This window comes from Cervus elaphus, chromosome 18 (assembly GCF_910594005.1).
Source record: "Cervus elaphus chromosome 18, mCerEla1.1, whole genome shotgun sequence".
Taxonomy (NCBI): Eukaryota; Metazoa; Chordata; class Mammalia; order Artiodactyla; family Cervidae; genus Cervus; species Cervus elaphus.
Window position 1 is genome coordinate 63,515,398 of NC_057832.1, and position 24,394 is coordinate 63,539,791.

Here is a 24,394-nt window from a genome sequence, read left to right on the forward strand (position 1 = left end):
AGTCTCAGTGATGAATGTCCTATTACTGATGGGAAATACTGACTAACTATGGGATGGCCTTTTTTAATTCTGAAGCTCCAATAAAATGTCTCCACTCACTTGGCTGGGCTCAATCACTAATGAGGAAGTCTGGGTTTTATGAACTTCCTGACACACACCAGTCACTGCAATATCTTGATGTCAGCCTATCCTGCCTTCCCTGATGGATCCCAGTAGCCCCTTCCTTCAGGGACTACCAATGACCCACTTCTAACAGTTAAAATAAGCAGAAGCAACTTGTTCAATCTTCTCTGAAACCACTTCTCAGTAATAACTGACATGAAATTTTGCCCTCTACCACTCAGATGTGTGTCTAAAGTAATGTTCTTTGTCTCTGAGTATCATTACCTAGGAGTAACCTCCTCTGTTTCAGTGAAGGATGGTATAAGCTTAGGTTCTCCTAAACTGAAAGACTAAATTCTGGATCTGATAACACTAGATATTTAATGCTGAAAGAGGAACTATATAGAAGCCTGCAGGAGCATTCAGACAACTTGGGCAGGAGGTGGGGGTATGGAATATGGCATTGCTTCAGAAGAGCTGTGGCTCATGTTGCTACCAAAGATGTTCACACGCAGAAACTGTAGCTAACAGATGCTTGGCACAGAAGAAGCTGCTCATCTCTGTAGCACTGCTAAGGAAATGATCATCTTTTTTAGAAGCGGGAACTACACATATACAACACAGCACTCATTGTCCTTGTCAGCGATCTAGACAAAACATCTAAATCTGAGTTACAGTTAGGAAATAATAGTTCGTTAAGATAGTTTACAGGCACATCATAAATAAAAAACAACTTCAGGTCAAACGAATAGAGGGGATCATTATACTCACTGTATCTCAGAAATTAATCCCTGCCTCTACATCACTTAATACTAGCAAATTCTAAGTTGACATTTCCAATTACAGTATACATTTATAAGCTAATGAAAACCACATATATGACCTTTGACTTAACAAGTCAAAGACAAACTTTAAAGAGAAACAAACATGATTTTTAAAGCTATTCAGCAAAATAGAGTTCTCTCATCCATGAAGATAAGCAAATTAGCTGTAAATAAAAGTTGTAAGAATAATGCTTATCCTCTTCAAACAGTGGACCTTACTGAAGCAAAGGAGGTAAGATAAAAATCTTGGTACCATGTTCAACACTGTGTTGAGTGCCATCTCTCAGGAGTAAGACAGAAATATTTCCTTCTGCCCTGCAAGCTCTGCAATTAATTATACCATTAAAAATCTATCAAGAGTAATAAGTTTCTGGGCTTCCCTGGTGTCTCAGGGGTAAAGAATCCGCCTGCCAACGAAGGTGGATACAAGGTTCCATCACTAGTCCAGGAAGAACCCACAGGTCATGGAGCAACTATGCCCATGCACAATAACTAGTGAACCCACACTCTAGAGCCTGTGCTCCACAAAGAAGAGTAGCCCCTGCTACCCACAACCAGAGAAAACCCTTTCACAACAACAAAGACCTAGCACAGTCAAAAATAAATAAATAAATAAAACCTTTTTAGACGGAGGGGATATATGTATACCTATGACTGATTCATGTTGAGGTTTGACAGAAAACAACAAAATTCTGTAAAACAATTATCCTTCGATTAAAAAATAAATTTAAAAAAAAAACAAAGAAAAAAAAGAGTAATACATTTCTCTGAGCCCACAGTCTCAATTATTATAATTCCCTTTTAGCAAAGCTTCTAATGCTGCCATTTCCTTTGCTGAAATTTATAGAAAAAGCAATGCAGAGTTATAGGTTAGCTGCTGTAACTAGAAATAGAATTCAAAAGTGTTTGTTTGTTGGGTTTTCTTCAGGTAGCCATTGAGTTCATTCCAGCTGAATGATTTCTTGGAGCTATTCACCCATATCTAGACACCTATATTTTCAAAACCCTTTTAACCCACTATGATGAATCAATGATGTGACAATCACTGAATAGAGAATATATTTTAAAGATAAATGTAACTACCAGTGGGTATGAAATAAATATTAAAATACCATCGAAGGAACAAACAGACAGCCTTTGCATAATAGGGGAATGTTTTCCAGTCAGCTCTGAAGCCAAAGCCTGCATGTATGCGTGTTAGGTTGCTTCAGCCATATCTGACTCTTTGCGACCCTGGGGACTATAGCTCCCCAGTCACCTCTGTTCAGGGGATTCTCTAAGAAAGAACACTGGAGTGGGTTGCCATACCTAAAATGCCTCTTTATCAAGGGAGTTCCACAGACATTTTTTATTTACCATGTTTGTCTGCAGAAGAGCATATTCAAAATGGAGAGAAGGCACATTTTGAAGACCCCATATTTCATGGATTTTATTAACAGCTGCTAAGTCACTTCAGTCATATCCGACTCTGTGCAACCCCATAGACGGCAGCCCACCAGGCTCCTCTGTCCCTGGGATTCTTCAGGCAAGAATACTGAAGTGGGTTTCCATTTCCTTCTCCAATGCATGCATGCATGCTAAGGCGCTTCAGTCGTGTCAGACTCTGTGCGACACCAAGGACAGCATCCCACCAGGTTCGCTGTCCACGGAAGTCTCCAGGCAAGAATATTAACAGCATATAGTAACAATAGCTAATATTTAATGAGGGCCTACTATATACCAGCCACTAATTCCAGAAATTAACTCATGTAATCCTCATAATTAAATTGCCAACATCCGCTGGATCATCGAAAAAGCAAGAGAGTTCCAGAAAAACATCTATTTCTGCTTTATGCCAAAGCCTTTGACTGTGTGGATCACAATAAACTATGGAAAACTCTGAAAGAGACAGGAATACCAGACCACCTGACCTGCCTCTTGAGAAACCTGTATGCAGATCAGGAAGCAACAATTAGAACTGGACATGGAACAACAGACTGGTTCCAAATAGGAAAAGGAGGACGTCAAGGCTATATATTGTCACCCTTCTTATTTAACTTATATGCAGAGTACATCATGAGAAATGCTTGGCTGGAGGAAGCACAAGCTGGAATCAAGATTGCCAGGAGAAACATGAATAATCTCAGATATGCAGATACCACCACCCTTATGGCAGAAAGTGAAGAAGAACTGAAGAGCCGCTTGATGAAAGTGAAAGAGGAGAGTGAAAAAGCTGGCTTAAAGCTCAACATTCAGGAAACTAAGATCATGGCATCTGGTCCCATCACTTCATGGGAAATAGATGGGGAGACAGTGGAAACAGTGGCTGACTTTATTTTGGGGGGCTCCAAAATCACTGCAGATGGTGACTGCAGCCATGAAACTAAAAGACGCTTACTCCTTGGAAGGAAAGTTATGATCAACCTAGACAGCATATTAAAAAGCAGAGACACCACTTTGCCAACAAAGGTCCATCTAGTCAAGGCTATGGTTTTTCCAGTGGTCATGTGTGAATGTGAGAGTTGGACTATAAAGAAAGCTGAGCGCCGAAGAATTGATGCTCTTGAACTGTGGTGCTGGAGAAGACTCTTGAGAGTCCCTTGTACTGCAAGGAGATCCAACCAGTCCATCCTAAAGGAGATCAGTCCTCAGTGTTCATTGGAAGGAATGATGTTGAAGCTGAAACTCCAATATTTTGGCCACCTGCTGCGAAGAGCTGATTCATTGGAAAAGACCCTGATGCTGGGAAAGATTGAGGGCAGGAGCAGAAGGGGATAACAGAGGATGAGATGGTTGGATGGCATCACCGACTCGATGGACATGGGTTTGGGTGGACTCTGGGAGTTGCTGATGGACAGAGAGGCCAGGCGTGCTGCAGTTCATGGGGTCAAAAAGAGTTGGACACGATTGAGCGATTGAACTGAACTAAACCCTCATAATATACATATGAAGTAGGTACTACTGTATCCCATATTACAGAAGGACAAGCTGAGTTTTACAAATGCTTACTGTCTGTTGTCATACATTTAACAAGCAGTAGAGCCAGAATTCTAATCAAGTGGCCTAATCCCAGAGGCCCTCTCAACCAGCAACTTGGTGAACAGAAATACAAATAAGAGAGAATTGGTACGTACTGAGCTCCGGTATCCTTTTGGTCACTAATTCTCATATTTTATTAAAGTAAAGTAAGTTTCAGAGAGATTAAGTAACTACTCAAATCCATGAAATCAGCCAGAGGAAAAGCTAATATTCCATATACTACATCACAGCACCTCTCCACAGCTTAAAGACTAAGTGACAGAAACAGAAGCAGAAATCTCACCTCAATTTGTTTATCAGTGTTTTTATAAGACAGTGATCAAGGAAATCTATCTGGAAGAGATGCTGGTAGGACCCAAAGGAAAACAATAAATAAGAATAAAATCAGCAAAACCAAGGGAGAAAGGATCTAAAACATTAGAGCACTGTAGTGTTGGGTGGGCGGGGTGTATGTGTGTATGTGTAAACTGTTTCATTCTGTTTTCAACTATTCCTTTTATTTTCTTGATGAAAACTTGAGTAGTTCTCAACTAGGAACAGTATCTCATCAAAGACTGTCTGGCAATAGTGAGGGCAGTTGATTCTCTTCATGATTGGGCAATTCTAGTTGCATTGAGCAGGCACAGGCTAAAGATGCTAAACATCCTGCAACATAATGTCAGCACAACAAAGCACTAACTCACCAAAAATGCCAATACTGCTCGTCCAGCAATAAAAAGTACTTAAAAGAAACCATTCCAGTATTGCTAAGAGAAAAATACACCATCCAGGTGGACTTACCAATTGTGCACCAAGTGGACAGAGGAATAAATAGGGACCATTATAGACAGGTTCCTAACAAAGTATGCTTCTGTTTTAGAAATGCTTTAGAAAAAGCATTTTACCATCCTGTGTCTTATATGTATGTAGACATAAAGTTTTGCTATTAATATGATAGAGAAAATATGTAAGACCTAAATTTTGAGTGAAGACTCAAAATAATCTCTGTCTAAATACCTTCACAGTTTAGCCCAAAAGCAGACTTCTTACTTATAAGGTAGTTTCTACTGTGAACAGTATAAAAGTGGCTAAACATTAATCAAAAAAATTTGATTCAATAAAAATTTGAATCAATAAAACCACAAAATTGGCATGTTTAAGAAATAGCAAAAAGATGAGTGTGATTCGACTGGAATGAGCATGAATGAATGAGTGACTGGTAGGCTGATGTTAGAAAGGCAGGCAGAGGCCAAAATGTGTAGGGCATATTGTGAGTCTTAATAAGGAGTGTGGACTTAAGCTTATTGTGATGGAACTTGAGAACTTTAAGCAAGAAATAAATGATCTGATTTATTTTTAAACCACTAGTTAGGGGAGTAAGAAAAGAAAACTGAGAACTAGGATACCATTCTACTTGGAAATTAGGGCTGTGATGAGACAAAAGCATATATAGCAACACCTTTGTTAAATTGCCTCATTACGGGAGATGCTGGTTTAAAAAGTTAACCAATTTTATTTTGAAATTACACAGGTCCAAAACATCCCTGCACAAACTTCTGCCACTCTTTTTCAGATAGGCCAAGTGATCTCTTAACATAATTTAAAGAAAAAGCATTTTACCACCTATAGACTCTTCAAAGTTAAAATTAGTCCATTATTTTCAATGCTGACACACCTAGAAACAAGTCTGCAATAATACTAAATTTGTTGTGGTCTCTGCTGACTTCAGCTAACTGAATAAACATATACAGAAAAATTAAATCCCCAAATTGTTCACACTAGAATGTAAGAGAATATTTTAAAATAGATCCTATTTCTAATATATGGCAACTCACTCCAGTATTCTTGCCTGGAGAATCTCATGGACAGAGCAGCCTGATAGGCTACAGTCCACGGGGTCGCAAAGAGTCGGACACGACTGAGCAACTTCACTTCACTTCACTTCAGAAAAGTACAAAACTAGAAGGGGCTCAAGGCAAGTAAGTCAAAGACAGAATTTGTTAAAATACCCAAGTTTTTTTAAAAAATAATCAAGTTTAGAGAAGCAATGCTGACTTTATTGTGTAATTATCAACAGACTTCCAATTCGCAACACACCTTGCTTTGGTTTATTTGACACTGCTTTGTCTCTCGTGGAATCCAGATGGCACATTTATTTATTCAAATAATTGTTATCAAACAACATTTCTGAGCACCTGCTGTGTGTGTGTTAGAAGCTAGCAATATAAAGCTTTGCTGTCAGTCCAGAAATTAGTAAAGTGTAAGAAAAAAGATGACCAATAGTAAAAAAAAAAAATCACATGCCAATTAGAGGCACTGAACTGAAATATACCTTCTGTGTCTGAGAGACTGAATCAGAGGGACTAAGCCACATCATTAAATAACTGATAATTTCTTGGGTGCCAAATAAATTTTCTAGTCAGTAAATGAGAGTTCAGAAGACTGGGTGACTAGAAAGGTTCAGTAAGGATTTCAAAGCTTGGATTGCAAGAAAGCCTTTCAGGAAGGCTTTCTTATGCAAATAATTTATATGCAAATAATTTATCCTTATGACTTAAAAGTAATAATTTACAACTTTCCCTATTTGGGGATATTTAGGGTGGGTATCACAAACACATGAGTGATAAGTCTCTAAAGTGTACCATACCCATACACTGCACTCCTTGAATGGGGAAACTCAGAACTCTAGAACCTGAATCCGAGATCTTAAGAATGTTTAACTTGTTTTTCCTTAAACTCCCTGTTTTTCCCTACAAACGTATTAAACGCTTTCCAAAACGTCTTATTAATCATACTTTCCCCCACTGCTTAAAAAGAATTAACAAATGTAATAAGACATTTAAAAGATGGTGTCAAAGGATTCCCTCCGTCAAAAATGTTAGAAGACGCTAGTTTAAATGTATCTGAAAGAGATGGCTTTGTTCCATCTCAATGCAGACTGAGGTGCATGCATTTCAGTCAGAGGACAAAAATTCTTGTGTGTCTTGAAACCTTGAACAGCATTAAAAAATAAAAAACACTTGCTGTCATTTATTGACCTTTTTTTTTTTTCAGTGAGCTTCCGTACAAATACACTACACGACTTTACCAGTAACAGGCTTGGCCACGTGAGGAAACCCGGGAGCTCGCTCCTCCTCGCCACTGGTACAGCGGGACCGTCATTCCGCAGCCAGTTACATGGAAGCGCGCCGGAGAATCCTGGGAGTTGTGGGCACCGGGGATTGTGGGAAATGTAGTTTGGAGAGCTCCGCCCTGCTCACCATTTCTGTAATGGCTGCTTCCTTGAAGGTAATGTACGAGCTTGTCTCCGAAGGCTCCTTAGCTTGCCCAGTATATTTGTCAAACGGGGCAAATTTGCACCTTGCCGGGCCAAAGCAGGGATTGTTTTTAAAGTCTTACTTTCAAGTCCTGGGACGAACTTGGTTTTCGGTTGACTTTTTTTTTTTTTTAGCCTTTTCTTTATAGGCGAACTAACCAACTTTTAAATCTAGTTCCCGTTTGAACAAACTGTTTGTCTTTAGTTATTACCCATTCTTCTCCCTTCCGTACAACCTCCCCGCTCTTCACTGACTCTAGATGCCTCTTTAAAATAATAATAATGTGTAATTTTTAAACTCTGCTACGCCCCTCTGATAGTAGGTGCTGTCACGTGGAATCTCTTAGCCTCAGCATCCGGAGCTGCTGGAAGGGAGTCAGATAGAATTAAGTACCGCCTTCTTTGGTAAGTCTTAACTATTTCCCCACGACTTCACAGCTATATGTTGTTTGACTTTGCTAGATTTGTCTGCATTTCCTGGATGGGAGAGATCCTAAGAAAATGTAATTTTCACTTACTAGGGCAGTTTCCAAGTTAGTGTCTTGTGCATCATCACCTATTTCTCTTACGTGCTACTGTTCAATTTCTGTTTTGTTGATACCCACAGTGTTGATGTTATACAGTGTGGAAAAATCGCTGGAGTCAGGAAATTATCATGAGAAAGGGAGATTAGCCTCAAATGACCATCTTTAATTACCGTTTACTTCCTAAAGGTTCTTTCACCATAAAATGAGTTGAGTCTGAATATAATTTATAAATTGTCCCTAATTGAAAAGGTTGCATGAACTGTTACTTATCATGTATTCATATTGTCATTTGAAAAGGTTGGAATTTTTAATGATTCCTTTTTTCCATGTTTTAATTTATAGAAATCTTCATCCTTCAAGAACCAGCCACATCATGATCTCAGTTTCAACACAGTTGTTCCTAGTCCTGTTTTCATTGCTTTTGGTGCTGCCTGTTGTTGAAGCAGTAGAAGCCGGAGATGCAATTGCTCTCTTGTTAGGTGTGATTCTCAGCATTACAGGCATTTGTGCTTGTCTGGGGGTGTATGCACGAAAAAGAAATGGACAAATGTGACTTTGAAGGGCCTCCTGAATCAAACCTTCCCCTGAAAACCTTTGTGCTATTGAGTTTCAGAACTGACCTTTGGTGTCTGAAAGTTCCCCAGAAACAGTTAATAGAGAAGTTTCATATTATTGGTTATTTTCCTATAAAAAGGAACAAATTGATATACTGTGTTAAAGGGAAAACAACATGTTTTTGTCACAACAGATAATGCACTGGAAAATGCCATCTGTAATTTGCATTTGCTGAAATTTGCATAAGTAATATTTCATAGTTTCAGAATTCTCAGTAGAAAGAAGGAAACTCTTGCCCAGAATCCTAGGAAATTGCCACTGTTCAGTTATAATCACTGCCTCCTGCATCATTGAGGAATTTTTTCTCTGTATTTTTATTGGATTTTTATTTTGTTATCTCCCAAGTTAGTACTGTACCTAGACGTTAAATACAGTTGGTCAGAAATTAAAACTTATCTCTGTTTGCGAAAAAGTTCAGAAAATGTGTTCAATGTATCTAACATTGAAATGGAGAGAAGATTTAATGTAAAAAAAAAAAAGAAGAAAACTTTATATTGACATTGAAATGGAGAAGAGATTTATTGTTTAACAAAAACAAAAAAATGTTTATATTAACTGAGTTACATCTCCATGGTGAGAAGTACTATGTTAAGTATAAACCTATTATGTAAGTTAATTTGTGGTGTTCATTTCTGTTTATTTCAGACTGTTTTTATCTCTGAACTTTTTATAAACTAAGTGGAGGCAAGTAGATGCCTTATGTTAACTGTGACTCCAGCTTTTAGAGATATAATCAGTGAAAAATGAGAAATGGGCAGCATCAAGGTAGAGATGAGGCCCCTGGTAGAGAATCCACAGATGCAGAAGGCAAATGTTATGGCATGTACTGATTTACACACAAACCACATGAGGCATACTCTCCCCATCCTTCCTACTTAAAGTGTCCTCACAGCAGCAGTGTCACCTAAGGACTTGTTAAAGCTGCAGTCTCAGGCACAGCCCCCTCCACCCCCAAACAATTGGATCAGAATCTGCTTTTGTTTCAAGAACCCAGGATAACTTTATACACATTCAAGTTTAAGAAGATTGTTCTAACTTGTTTGAATGCAAGGATCAAATAAGTTGATAAAAACTATTAGGTTCCTAGGTTCCTCTCCTGGTTGCATTGTAGGTTGGGGTATGGAATTCTTTGTTTAACAAGGGTCCACAGTGATTCCTTTGACTGTGTAGATACAGCCAACACAGAATTGTATGAGTAAATCAAACTGCTATGGGGTCTTAATGAAAGCAGGTAGTCACATTTTTTTCCTAAACTAATGCATTATCCATTCTCTAGCTCTCCAGGTAACATTGGGACCCTTAATTTTGATCAGAAAACAGGCAATAGCAATCTAAATTCCTTTGTATGCATTTCTCCAGATATGAGCTGACCTGACTTGCAGGAAAGATTTGGTGGGGGGTACAAAGAATGAGGGACAGCCACACACTAAAGACAGAAACCACATGTATCTGTTTTTGTCATAGCTGTTTTTGTTTGTTTGTTTTCCCACCAAAGAAAACAGTCTTTTATTCTGATAAATTGGTTGTTATACATTGAGTAATAGAAAATTTTTTAAATTTTTATTGGAGTTCAGTTGATTTATAACAACTGTTTTGCATATCTTTTTTTTTTGAAGATGGAAAAAGAAATGCAGATTGTGGGACAGTTTGTCCTATCTCTTATATACCAGCCTACTGGTACTGAGGTAAAGAGGCTGTTGCTGCATCCTTGTGTGTCTGAACTTTTCCATTGTCATTGGAAGAAATCCTACCTAAAGCACAGGAAAGCCTGTTTTTGTCTTTACTGGAAGCTCAGGTGGCACATGACAGTTCATAAAATGGTTTTAAAGGTAGGGGAAACCTAATGCTTGCTTGTGTGCGTGCTCAGTCATATCTGAATCTGTGACCCCATGGACTGTAGCCTGCCAGGCTGGGCTTCCCTGGTGGCTCAGCGGCAAAGAATCAGTCTGCTAGTGCAGGAGATGCAGGTTTGATCCCTGGGTCAGGAAGATCCCCTGGAGAAAGAAATGACAACCCACTCCAGTATTCTTGCCCGGGAAATCCCATGAACAGAGGAGCCTCGGGGGCTACAGTCCCTGGGGTGGCAAAGAATCAGACATGACTTAGCATTGGACAGAGACGGTCAGTCATGCCCTACTCTGTGACCCCATGCACTGTTGCCCTCCAGGCTCCTCTGTCCATGGGATTCTCCAGACAAGAATACTAGAGTGGGTTGTCATTTTCTCTTCCAAGGGGATCTTCCCAACCCAGGAATCGAATCCATGTCTCCTGCATTGGCAAGTGTATTCTTTATCACTGAGCCACCTGGAAAGCCTTAAAATACATTTTAAATCACAGTGCATTGGTTATTTAGTCACCAACAGATAGTATTTTTTTAAATGTTCAAAATAAGATTACAGGCAAACATTCTTTAATGAGCCTGTATTTCTACAAGTGCCTAAAAGGAATTAGAAACTGCCATTTTTCTATTTTCTCCTTAACAATAGAGAATTGTGAGGCGACTTTCAGTAATTTTGATGTATATGATGAGGAATACCTTCTCTAGTTCTTTTCTATCTAGGTTGGAGTATATCATTTTGCCTGAAGAGAGCAGAAACTCTTATGGTCACTCTAAAGGTTTTGTGAGCCACCAGCTGTCTTGAGAATCTGATGAAAGCCATGGTCGTTTCCCTAGAAAAATGCACATACATGCTGGCATCTTTTGATTAATTTCAGGGAGTTCACAGAGCTGAAGTCCATCTAGAAATCCCAAATTACAAAATTTGCTATTTCCTTTTTTTTTCATTTTAGTTTCCTTATAATTCTGAGATTCTTTCACTTGCTCTGAGGGTAATACCTGCTGTGGAGCAATTATAGGAAGAATGGGATAAGCAAATGTCCCCTGGGTGCCCAGCATAATTTGTAGACATCTAGTAAATGCTCTGTATATATTAGCTCAAGTTAAAAAGAAGACTAATAGCTAAAATCAGCAAGAAACGCTGGTTGCCGACCCATTCATCCAATGCCAAAAATCAGTGCCTCTCCTGTATCATTTCTCTCTGGTGCTTTCAAGATGTCTTTTTCTCCTTTCTTAGTTTTTAAAAGGTGATGTGTATGTCTTGGCGTAAATATCTTTGGGTTTATCCTGTCTGAGATTCACTCAACTTGAACCTATAGGTTTATGTCTTTTCCCCAAATGTAGGTGATTTTTAGCCATTATTTTTTCAAATGCTCTTTCAGCCATATATACTTATTTCCTTCTAGGACTCTGCTTTATAACTGCTAGACAGAGTTAAAAGTCCTAGGGGAACCTCTTTACTGTTCCTTGCTTGCCCTCCGCTGACCCTGCAGGTAGGGTACCTTGAGGCTATTCGAAGGGAGTAGAAGTTCAGACTCCCCACATGGTCTCCACTGGCCCATGGCCATGTCTAAGCACATTACATTTCTGGGTCACCAGCTTTTCCAGTCCTACTCAGAGATCTATGAGACAAGAAGAAAATCTAGAGAATTCATACCGTATTTTCTGTTCCTGGGGTCACTAGGTAGTCTGCCTTCTTTCTTCTGAATTTTATATGCATTTTATAAATAGTATCTGAGATTTTTAGCTATATTTAGCAGTAGAAATAGGGGGGAAAAAAAGAGGCCTACTGCATCTTCCTGGAAGTCCAAGTCTCCTGAGTGCATATTTAAAGAGTGGGGGGATTAAAGTACCAGGTAAACCATCAGTTCAAGGAATTTTCACTCAGAGACCTTGGTCCTGTGATCGCTCACATTTACCCTCCCCTTTTCACCCATCGAATATTACTTTTACCCGATAAGCTCAGTCAAGAATGCAGGAGTACAGATGAAGTTTACAAAATGATCTGTATCCGTGCTTTGACTCAGCATTGCCAGTGCAAATGGAAACTTTTTGAAAAACTATACCAAATGTACCAACTGTGAAGGAACCAGCCAAGCCTAGGAAATCTCAGTAGCTACATGTCACATGCACCTTCACCCTCTTAGGCTTTCTAAGCTCTGCAGAAGTTTGTCAAATGCCATGTCCAACTTTTGAGTGTAACAAAAGTGGTGTAGATATATTAGCCTGTGGCACATGATGAAGGGAGAATACTCTGAATAGGAGAGAATCTCCAAACCAATCTCTCCCCAGAGACACATATCAGCCTCTTTGGTGGTATCACAATAGGGATTAAGAGCCCAAGCTCTGGAATCCAGTAGATCTCAATAGATAGCCAGATTCCATCACTTAAAATGTGATCTTGGACAAGTCAATTTCTTTTAAATTTCTGCCTCCCTATCTGTTAAATGGGGAAAAATACTACTTCCCTCATAGATAGGTGAGGAATACATGAAATAAGGACTATTAAAGACCTGGCATGCTAGATGTTGTTATAATTGATATTTGGAGACAATTTCTAGACACAAGTGGGAAAAAAAACTACTAACCTCAATTTTGTGCTTATATATAAAGAGGGTGTCTTTGGGAAGTTATTAGAAACAAATCCCTTATTAAACAGTTCATTTATATTTTAATTTTGACATTTACTTTAAGTCTGTTTTCTTTATTATAGTTTCTCCCTCATCACTATAAGCTTACAAATTGCTAAAACTCAAAGACATCTATAAAGAAAAGAAAATTTGGCTTCTCTAAAGTTTTCTCAGACTGTCTTCTCTGTACCTGAGTCTCTTGAGAAAAAGAAAAAGGAAAAAAAAAATTGAATCCGTTTTAGTAATTCCTAATGTGCTCAACCATGGGTCTTTTCTAAGTGACATGATGAAAGCTTAGCAACTGCCCAGATCATTTAAGGAGATGCAAGGAATTTGCCTCTGTCTTTCAGGAAAATAGAAAATCTAGTCCATATTCCATTAAGAAACAGGAAAATAAAAGATCCAGTCCATATTCCATCAAGAAAAATATTCTTAACATATCACATTAGAAGTCATATAAGCACCATAAAGTGTGTTTAATGCTTGTTTTCTTCTTGGGGAGTGTGGAGGAAGCTCTTATTTTAACTTAACCCCAAAGAGGATTTTTATTCCTAGGTGAGAATATGCCCAAATCAATAAGCATGTGTGCAGAATAGCACATATAAGATTTTATTTTTCCTAATTTTTAGTAATGTCATTTGTCTGAATTGCTTCTGTGATTAATATACATTTAACATCTAAAAATAAAAGGCAGACCAGAAAAATATGACTGGTATAAAATGCTAAAATGCGATTAGTAGTATGAAAGCTACAATACCCTTTTCACACATATTTGCACTGAATCTACTGTATAAGGGGGGGGAAGTTTTGGAAATACTGGCACTTGATAATGTGAAATAAAATTATGAAATTTTATATATAAGAGAGTTTATTTTTAAAGGGCTAATCATGAAGTACTTTGTTAAACATTGGGATTATAAATACCATATTTCTCAATGTTAATTAAGATAATTATGCTCTGGATAAATGTATGTAGATCACTTAACAAAAGAATTTAGAAGCCAACATGATGGCCAAGACCAGAAACTATAACATTCCATTTCAGATGATTTGTCAGAACAACTCTTTTAATTTTTTGTCACAGAAGTTACCAGGGCATTGTGATACCTACATAAAACAATTTTATGGGTCCTGTGATGACATGTGCCCACTTTCAGTTGTTTAATCAACATTTTTTTAAGACATCATCAGTACAATGTAGAAAGAAATTAATCAACTACCAGGCAATTGACCTTGAGCCAATAACTTAATCTCCACAATTTTTTCATCTTAAAATTAGCCATCAGTAATCTCTAAAAGGCTTCCTAATGATAGAAATGTGTTGCTCCATATAAAGAGTTTTCCTAATTTCAAAAACAACAAGGTCTAATGAGTTAAAAATACTCTAATTACCCATTTTCATATGGCTGCATGAGGAGGAGTTCCTCTTCAGATTCCTCAGTGAAAAACTAGTCTAGTCATTTGGTACATTTTTGGATTTCAATTTAGTGAAGCGGGGGCAGTTCATTTTCTGTACTGAACGAGTATGATTAGGGATTGTCTCAAGAAGGAAGAGTAAAAACAGACGGTAGCCCTGCCACTCCCACTCACAGCAAAGAGCACACACACTAACTGAAGTCAACTAGGCAGGATCCAGGAGCAAGCAACCTTGAAATTTCATGTTTTCAGTCCCTATGGCACTGCTGGGGAGACTCAGCTATTAGACACCATCTTCCCAGTGGCCACGACAGACATCCAAGAGGGTGTGTGGCCCCTTCCTCTCCCTCACACCCCACATCCAGTCCGTCTGTTAAGTCTTACGGAGCCCACCTCCAAACTCTGCCTAGGATCACCCACTTCTCTCCATCCTCAAGGCTCCTACCCAAGTTCAGACCACCTTCATGATGTGGATGAGATCTTGTCTTCTGACCTCCCATTTTAACCCTCTGCGATCTTCTAAACACAACAACCATGGTAAACTTCTTAAAACACAGACCTGATCCTGTTACATACCAGCTCAAGGCTCATTAGCAGATTTCTTAGTTTTATGAAATCCTTAACAAATCTTGGCTTCCCTCGTAGCTCAGTCAGTAAAGAATCTGCCTGCAGTGCAGGAGACCGGGGTTCGATCCCTGGGTTGGGAAGATCCCCTGGAGAAGAAAATGGCAACCCACTCCAGTATCCTTGCCTGGAAAATCTCATGGACAGAGGAGCCTGATGGGCTGCAGTCCATGGGTCACAAAGAGTCGGGCACAACTGAGCAACTAACGCTTACACTTACTTAACAAACGTCAGCACTATTAACCCTATTTCCTCCCCTATTTTTCCAGTCTCCTCTCGGACCATGACCCTCAGTTTATTTTACATTCTAGCTTTCAGCCACATTAAAACTTCCCTTCCCAGAAAGCACCATGTATGTTCCTTTTCTCTCTCTCTCTCTCTCTCTCTCCACCCCTTACCACTATTCCCTTTGTCTGCATATTCCTTCCTCTGCCTGGCCTAGTTTTCCCAGTTCACCTGCTTTATTCCTAACATCTTAGACTTAAGCAGTACTTCTTTAGGATGTCTTCCCTGACCCATCCTCTCCAAACTATGCAGCCCACTATATGCTCACACAGCATTCTTTACATCTCCATCAGGCACTCTGTATTTGAATCTCTACTTATCTCAACCCACCTCAACCCCATCTCAGAATTCTAAGTTCTATGAAGACAGGGACTATATCATTAATATACTGTTGTATTCCTGTTTTCAAGTACAATGCCTGTCAAATAGAAATTGCTGCTCACTTATTCAATGAATTTATGATACAAAGCTAATATATTAAAGGGATGTCCCAGCCAAGGATACACAGTGGATCATGGCATCCTCTCACTTGGCTTGTGTGTGCCGTCATCCTCAGTACAGTGCTACCACCCTTTCAGATTTTGCCCAGGACGGCCCTGAGAGTCATTGCAAGGTCTTAACATTTTCTTGAGCATCTAAATTATAATTACAGGACATAATTTTAATAAGTTTTAATATGTAGTATAGCTAGTTGATCTGAATGGCTGGAAACATTATTTATAAAATCTTGCATGTGTGTACATGTTTAATGACATGTCTAATTTAGTTTAGAAAGAATCCACTATTTTGAAACACAAGATGATCTCCCCTGTTTACTTCTCAATTCCTTTATTCATACTGCCGGAATTACCATAGTCAAATGCCTTTCCATGCCTCTGTGCTTACATTTCATTTGCTTTATAAGTGTCCTCTTCTTCATTGAAGCCTTTCCAGAAGGAGTTAATAATATCTGTCTTCCAGAGTCCATAGGTCAGTGCTCATACCTGTACTACTGCATTTGTTGTAGTCTTGTTTTATGATTATTTAGATTCTTATTGTCCCTTTTGTACCACCAGCCCCACCAACCTCTCCCATTCACATCCATCCCTGCCCTTGTCACCTTTATCTTAAATTTCTTGAAATCAAGATTGTGTCTTTTATCATTGTAAGTACTAACATATCTTGTCTATGCTGTTAGAAGTTTCCGTAAGTACTTATTATTTGTGCATTGAATTTATTTCCTAAGTAATCCTGAAGAACAAATTAAATGGTAGCACTGAATAAACAAGTCTATATGCTAACAAAGGTATGATATTGAAACTAATATTATTGCTTTTTAATAATATTTCAGGTTGGGAGTTTTTATACACAAATGTGTGAACTCTATCTGTCTGAAAGCAGTTCATGTTTACTCTAAATGTCATCCATTGAAAAACATCCACTGTGAAGTAATCACAAGACAGTTGTCAACACACGAGTTCTTAGGTTAGGCTACCATAGTTGATATCAAAGCCTACATTTCATTTTCATTTGGATGAGAAGCCTTTATTGACAAAAATTTAAAAAGAGAAAAAATACCTGTAGCCCAAAATCTTTCTATGTTTCCAAAGATAACTCTCAAATAGAGTCCCAAATAGGGTTCTACTTTTCACCCTTAGTCATGGCAAGTGGATCAGGTAGCTACTCTATGATTTCACCTTGCTGTTGTGTTGGAACTTTGACTTGAGCCCTATGACTTTCCACTTCTGAATAGTAAATCAATTCATTGATCTGGTATCACTAAAGGTACAAAGAAGCAATGAAAGTCATTTTAAAAAATATCAACAATATCATTCACAGCTAAGCACCATGGATGAGGTCATGAGTGCTCAGTTGCTTAGTCGTGTCTGACTTTTTGTAACCCCATGGGCTATAGCCTGCCAGTCTCCTCTGTCCGTGGGATTATCCAGGCAAGAATACTAGAGTGGGTTGCCATTCCATAAATAGAAACAACAACCACTTGGGGAGCTAACTTTTTAATTGTCTGGGAGCTCTGTACTCTCATATTTTATAGATGAAGACACTAATGCTTGGAGAGGTAAGTTATTTGGAGAAGTAAAGTTACACAATTTGATATAATGAATGACAAGTGACTTCAAAGTAACAAATGATTTTTTCCTATAACTTATAAACCAAGTTAACTAGTTGTTACACTTTGTAATGTATTACTTTTTTAACTAAAAAAAAATTATGAAACAGCGTGCAATAACAATATGGTATAATAACAAAATGATCCATACCAGCTGTCCTTGGTAAAACCATTCTCACTTTTCCATGCCACTTTTCACGAGCTTAACAAAACTGTGATAGAGGATATCTACCATTTGGTTTTCCAGCATTTGTTTAACATTTAAGTGCTTAATGGATATTTTAACAACCAAATAATATTTCATCACATACATTTGCCATCATTTATTCAGAAACAAATGTTTAAATAATGCTGGGCACGTCAGTACTATCCAACATCTTGCCATTTTTTGATGACACTGTACTGTGATAAGAAAAAAGGCAGTTCTTGCCAGTTGCCAAATAGATACTCACATCCTTTGAATCAGCCTGGAATTAACCTCCCTGGTGGCTCAGCCGGTAAAGAATCCACCAGCAATGTGGTATGACCTGGGTTTGATTCCTGAGTTGGGAAGATCCCCTGGAGGAGGGAACAGCTACCCACTCCAGTATTCTGGCCTGGAGAATTCCATGGACAGAGGAGCTTGGACAAAGGAGCAGGCAGGCTATAGTCCATGTGGACACAAAGAGTCAGACACAACTGAGCGACTTTCACACACACACATAGTTGATTTACAATAGTATATTAGTTTCAGGCATACAGGTCAGGAAGCAACAGTTAGAACAGGACATGAAACAACAGACTGGTTCCAAATAGGAAAAGGAGAACGTCAAGGCTGTATATTGTCACCCTGCTTATTTAACTTCTATGCAGAGTACATCATGAGAAACTCTGGACCAGAGGAAGCACAAGCTGGAATCAAGATTGCCAGGAGAAATATCAATAACCTTAGATAGGCAGATGACACCACCCTTATGGCAGAGAGGAAGAACTAAAGAGCCTCTTGATGAAAGTGAAAGAGGAGAGTGAAAAAGTTGGCTTAAAGCTTAACATTCAGAAAACTAAGATCATGGCATCTGGTCCCATCACTTCATGGCAAATAGATGGGGGAATAGTGGAAACAGTGGCTGACTTTATTTTTCTGGGCTCCAGAATCACTGCAGATGGTGATTGCAGCCAGGAAATTAAAAGACACTTACTCCTTGAAAGGAAAGTTATGACCAACCTAGACAGCATATTAAAAAGCAGAGACATTACTTTGTCAACAAAGGTCCATCTAGTCAAGTCTATGGTTTTTCTAGTAGTCATGTATGGATGTGAGAGTTGGACCATAAAGAAAGCTGAGCACTGAAGAATTGATGCTTTTGAACTGTGGTATTGGAGAAGACTCTTGAGAGTCCGTTGGACTGCAAGGAGATCCAACCAGTCCATCCTGAAGGAGATCAGTCCCGGGTGTTCATCGGAAGGACTGATGTTGAAGCTGAAACTCCAATGCTTTGGCCATTTGATGTGAAGAGCTGACTCATTTGAAAAGACCCTGATGCTGGGAAAGATTGAGGGCAGGAGGAGAAGGGGATGACAGGATGAGATGGTTGGATGGCATCACCGACTCAATGGACATGGGTTTGGGTGGACTCCGGGAGTTGCTGATGGACAGAGAGGCCTGGCATGCTATGGTTCATGGGTTTGCAAAGAGTTGGACACGACTGAACAACTGAACTGAATTTCAGGTATATAATACAGTAGTGATTCAACATTTTTATATATTATACTCCATTTGAAGTTATAAAATATTAGCTGTATATCCTTGTACCTTATTTATTTCATATATAGTAATTTGTACCTCTTAAAATCCCCTACCACTGTCTCTGCCCTTCCCTCTCTCCACTGGTAGCCATTAGTTTGTTCTTTGTATCTGTCTTTTTCTGTTTTCTTACATTCATTCATTTTAGTTTTTAGATTTTATGTTTAAGTGATAACATACAATATCTGTTTTTCTCTGACTTATTTCAGGAAGCAAAATACCCTTCAGATCTATCCATGTTTTTGCAAATAGCAAATTTTCATTATTTTTTATGACTGAGCAGTATTCCATCGTGTTGTTCAGTGACTAAGTTGTGTCCAATTCTTTGCGACTCCATAGACTGTAACACACCAGGCTTCTCTGTCCTTTACTATCTCCTAGAGTTTGCTAAAATTCATGTCCATTGAGTTGGTGATGCTATCTAACCATCTCATCCTCTGCTGCCTCCTTCTCCTCCTGCCCTCAATCTTTCCCAGCATCAGGGTCTTTTCCAGTGAGTCAGCTATTCACATCAGGCAGCCAAAGTGTTGGAGCTTCAACTTTAGCATCCATCCTTCCAATGAACATTCAGGGTTGATTTCCTCTAGGACTGACTGGTTTGATCTCCTTGCTGTACAAGGGACTCTCAAGAGTCTTCTTTAACATCACATTTCAAAAGTATCAATTCTTCAGTGCTCAGCCTTCTTTATGGTCCAACTCTCACATCTATACATGACTACTGGAAAAACTATATGTGTATGTATGTGTGTATATATATACCACATCTTTATCCATTCATCTGTTGATGGACATTTCAGCTGCTTCTATATCTTGACAATTATAAATGATGCAGCTATTAACATTGGGGTGCAGGTATCTTCAAATTAGTGTCTTCATTTCCTTCAGATATATACTCAGGAGTGTAATTGCTGGACCATATGGTAATTCTATTTTTAATTGTTTGAGGAATGTCCATACTGTCCTCAATAGTGGGTACACCAATTTCTCCACATCGACACCAGCATTTGTTATTTGTGGTCTTTTTGATGATAATCATTCTCACAGGTGTGAAGTAGAAATTTATTTTTAAATATTAATTTTTAGATAATTCAATAGACAGAAATGTGTACACAAATATATTTATAATAAATCTGTTATCTTGAATCTCTAAAGAAGCCATATTTTCAAAAATGGGGGACTGGAGAATTCCCTGTGGTCCAGTGGTTAGAACTCTGTGCTTCCAATGCAGGGGGCACAGATTCAATCCCTGGTTGGGGAACAGAGATCCTGCATGGTGCACAGTGTGGCCAAAAACAAAGAAGGATGGTTGAGGTTACTGTATGTAGTTACTGTATAGTTCCAGAAATGCTCGTGGTCTAGCTTTATAAAAGATTGTTTGAGATCTAAATGTGGAAGGAAAGGTTTCTACCCAGGGAGAGAAGGTAGCAAATCTCTTAAGAGAAGAGGCCCAGAGTCATTGTGTACTTTTATAATAAGCAGTCTATAATTGGGAGCACATGAAATGAAAAGAAAAATAATTATATGTTCTTGAATATTCATTTTCAAGATTATTCTTTTTGTTTTCATAGTTGAAATTAAGCATTACTTGTCCAGTGATCCCTACATTTATTAATTGTTAGTGGTCAATAGTAAGGATAGCTATCAAGAAATCCTATTAATTTGATCACTATCTGTGTGTGCTCAGTCGTGTACAACTCTTTGTGACCACATAGACAGTAGCCTGCCAGTCTCCTCTGTCCATGGAATTTTCCAGGCAAGAATACTGGAATGGGTTGCCGTTTCCTTCTCCAGAGGATCTTCCCAGCCCAGGGATCAAATCCTCATCTCATGTATTGGCAGGCAGATTCTCTACCACTGTACCACCTAAGAAGCCCAATTTGATCATTATTAAAATAATAAACAGCAAACCACACAGTTAAGTGTTTCTTTCCTCGGTGTCATTGCTAAGTGATAGAAGTTTATGGCTAAGAAAGGCCCTGTGATATAATGAAAAGAGCACAAAGTGAGGAATCAAGGAGATAAGGACCCCAGTTCTGACTGTAATGCAAACAGACTAGACGTCCCTGGGCAGGTCACTTACAAGTTAAGGTGGGCCTCATTTTGTTGATGTGTAAAAGGAAAATATAATCATCCTGAAACCATCCCCCCTCTCCTTGGTCCATGGAAAAACTGTCTTCCATGAAACCAGTCCCTGGTGCCAAAAAGGTTGGGGAAACCACTGGCTTAAATGACAAAATAAAGGATTTCATAGGAAATAAGAAATATAATCTATTGTATTTGGTAACCTGGAAAAAATTCAAGTAGAATCAAAATAAAATTCAAATTAGTAGCATTAGCATAAAAATATAAAATCAGAACAAGGAAGGAGCACTTCATGATTTTATATTATGTTGGCGGTTGCTAATTTGTGTATATGTTTAATCTTTCTTACTAAAATTGGCATAAATAGTTGCTATGGTGGTTTTTTATGTGAATGAAAGCACTCTAAGTTCCTCTCCTATCCTTGGGCCTGATAAGGGAGCCTACATCTCATTGTACTCAAATGACAGAATTCAAAAATAAAAGAAATGAGGAAGGAAGAAAAAGAGAGAAGAAAGGCAGCTATTCTATTTAAGAGAATCCAATTGTCTTATTAAAAATCTTTTACTATAATGAGTAATTGTATGGAGAAAAGAAATTTTAGTTATGTTTTTGTTTGCTATGAAAGCAAAAAAAAAAAAAAAAAAAGATACTTGATCCAATTTACAAGGCTGTTACAGTGGCTTTAGGGAGAGGCTGGTGGTTTTGTCAAGGGAGCCTCAAGGAGGGACTGATAACAGTTAGACTGTTTTCCTCATACCTCTCTGCTACTCATTTACTATCGTCTTAAATTTTTTTCTTGCTCTTTTCATACCTTAATGTTCATTTATTCTTGAAGTCTCAGACTTTGGCCTTCTCTTCTGTCTTTCTTAGAAAATTCCTTTCTCCGTTTTACTTCCCTCAGAGGATGACCCCAAGGCTTCATTTTGGGCAGACAACTCCAGATGGCTGACCCTGACTCCACACTCCAGTTGAAGACAGACTAGCATTTATAAATGATGTTATGTGAATGGCTGGCTGTTACTTCATGCTCCTTTGCTAAAATTAAACTTCTCTGCCTGTCAAAACTGGATGCTTTGTCTGATTTCTCTCTCTCCCTGTGTGTGTCTGTGTCTGCGTCTGTGTATGTTTCTGTGTGTGTGTACCCATCAATCTACTACCAGCCAAGTTTGAACTTGTTCTGCTCTCATATCCAGGCAATAGTTCTGACCTGCCTTGGTTCCTTCTCATCACAATTCTTTCTGTTGACTGCTCTATCACTCTAGTACTCACACCTGGACCATTTTTCACAAAATCAAATATGAGGGGGTTATATGGACTAAAGCAGTGTTTCTCACCGTGCTAATTAGACATCTAGGCCCACAGAGCTGCCTTGGCAGCTGCCCAATCAAACAGTAAAAGACCAACAGAGTATGATTCCAGCCCCAATCCCACTTCACTCTGAGCAGCTCCATTGTCTGTTTTATGTGCAAATTCCAAGTATGATCTTATCTGAAAAAACCTGTGCTATTACCTCAAGGAAGAAAAGTTCCAAAACCACTGTTTTGTAACTTTTTAAGGCCCTTTTTACCTCTAAAATTCAAGTCCTGTGAAATACAGTAATACAATTACTAAGACAGAATCTTAAAAATTCCTAGTTAAACTTCTATTTATTAATGTACATCTTTAGATCAATTCTGGCTCTTGTAATTTAAAAGGTTTGAATAAATTTAAGGTAAAAATATAGAAGTTATTCTGGATTTGCTGACAGTCAACAGGGGGAGAGTTTAATAAGCCTCTAAGAGTCCATAGCATCTATGAAGAAGTAGGGAAACATCTCTAAGACAGCACATACTCTGAAGTGCATAGGATTTTAGCCTTCTTCCCAAATGTAAGTACATTGTGATAATACAATTTCCATAGCCCATCTGTATTTAAACAGTGACTGAATCTATGAAAAGAGAGTTTCCAGGCTCCTATGTTCCATGACAATTTGAACTTTTAGGGACTTTTTCTTTCTGCTTCATGCAACTTTGAAATAGCAAATAAACAAATAGCAAGTGTCCCTTTGGAGAGTGAAACCAGCTTGTATGGCCTTCAAGGTGTGGAAGATGGAATGTAGTACAGTGGGTTCTTGGTATTTAGGTCCGAAGATTAGATGCTGAGAGAAACCAGGCAAGAGGGGAACCCCAGAGCCATACCTCACAGTAGGGCCACAGAGGCTTTATGGGGCTTCAAGTCTTGGCAACTGATTTTTCTTTTCAAGTCAGATTATCAACATAACGTTTATGTACCTGATTAACTCTCAGTATGGGAATTCACTTCAAGCTTTTTATTCTATTAATATATGTGTCTATATGTAAAGATGGGACTTCCCAGGTGGCTCAGTGTTAAAGAATCCACCTGCCAATGTAGGAAACTCAGGTTTGATCCCTGGTCCAGGAAGATTCCCTGGAGAAAGAAATGGCAACCCACTCCAATTTTCTTGCCTGGAAAAACCCCTTGGACAGAGGAGCCTGGTGGGCTAGAGATCATGGAGACGCACAGAGTCGGACATGACTTAGAGACTGATCAACAACAACAATAAGTAAAGGCTTTAGGCTTGATGGCTCAGAGCTGGTTTCACACTGCCAATGTGGTATGTCTGAATTAAGGTGCCCTATAAGTGCTGCAAAATACATATTGGACTTCGGAGACTTAAGTGATAAAAAAATACATAAAATATCTCTTTAACACTTTTGGATTATTATATATTGACCTAATATTTTGGATATATTGGTTTAAACAATATGTATTGCTATAGTTTTACTTGCTTCTTTTTACATTTTAATTTTGGCTACTAGGAAATTTAAAATTATGTATATGGCTCACAGTAAATATCTCTGGACTGGTTTAAATGCTAGAGTCAGACTTAGTATAAGAAAAACTTCAATCAAGTTTCTGGTTTTACCACTTTTTAATCTCACCTTTTCCATTGACCTAGGTTTTTATATAATTCTGTGCTTCAAGTTTCCTCACCAGTAGAGTGAATCATGCAACCTATTTTATATGGTTTTGTGGAGATCAAGTAAGTGAATAATGCAAAGAACAACACCTGCCACATTATAAGCACCATGTAGCTATTCATTATTCCTATCTCCAAACTTTTTTTTTTTTTTTGTATTAAAAGGAGAATAATACTTTGTAGGATGGGGTTGGAATGCAATAGAATAATGTATCATAGATTAATTTATAAATTATAAAAACTAGGTAAATATTGCTAACTGTTCATCT

The 24,394-nt window shown here is 38.4% G+C and overlaps 1 protein-coding gene and 1 long non-coding RNA gene across 3 annotated transcripts in view; one reads left to right on the top strand and one right to left on the bottom strand.

Moving 5' to 3' along the window:
• The window catches only part of LOC122674360, a 603,804-nt gene extending 596,723 nt beyond the window's left edge, over positions 1–7,081 (bottom strand). Inside the window, exon 1 of the long non-coding RNA XR_006334958.1 lies at positions 7,012–7,081. This is a non-coding gene — a long non-coding RNA (uncharacterized LOC122674360). The remainder of the gene's footprint in view (positions 1–7,011) is intronic.
• Positions 7,082–7,162: 81 nt separating this feature from the next.
• SMIM30 (small integral membrane protein 30) lies at positions 7,163–8,997 on the top strand. 2 transcript variants are annotated; one of them, XM_043872618.1, is made up of 3 exons: positions 7,163–7,211; positions 7,560–7,644; positions 8,109–8,997. In XM_043872618.1, exon 3 carries the CDS (start codon positions 8,140–8,142, stop codon positions 8,317–8,319), a length of 180 nt encoding a protein of 59 aa, XP_043728553.1. In that variant the 5' UTR covers positions 7,163–7,211; positions 7,560–7,644; positions 8,109–8,139; the 3' UTR covers positions 8,320–8,997. The 2 variants fall into 2 exon arrangements, with proteins under 2 accessions (XP_043728553.1, XP_043728554.1); XM_043872619.1 differs by having other exon boundaries at positions 7,187–7,211; positions 7,563–7,644.
• The last annotated feature ends 15,397 nt before the right edge of the window (positions 8,998–24,394 follow it).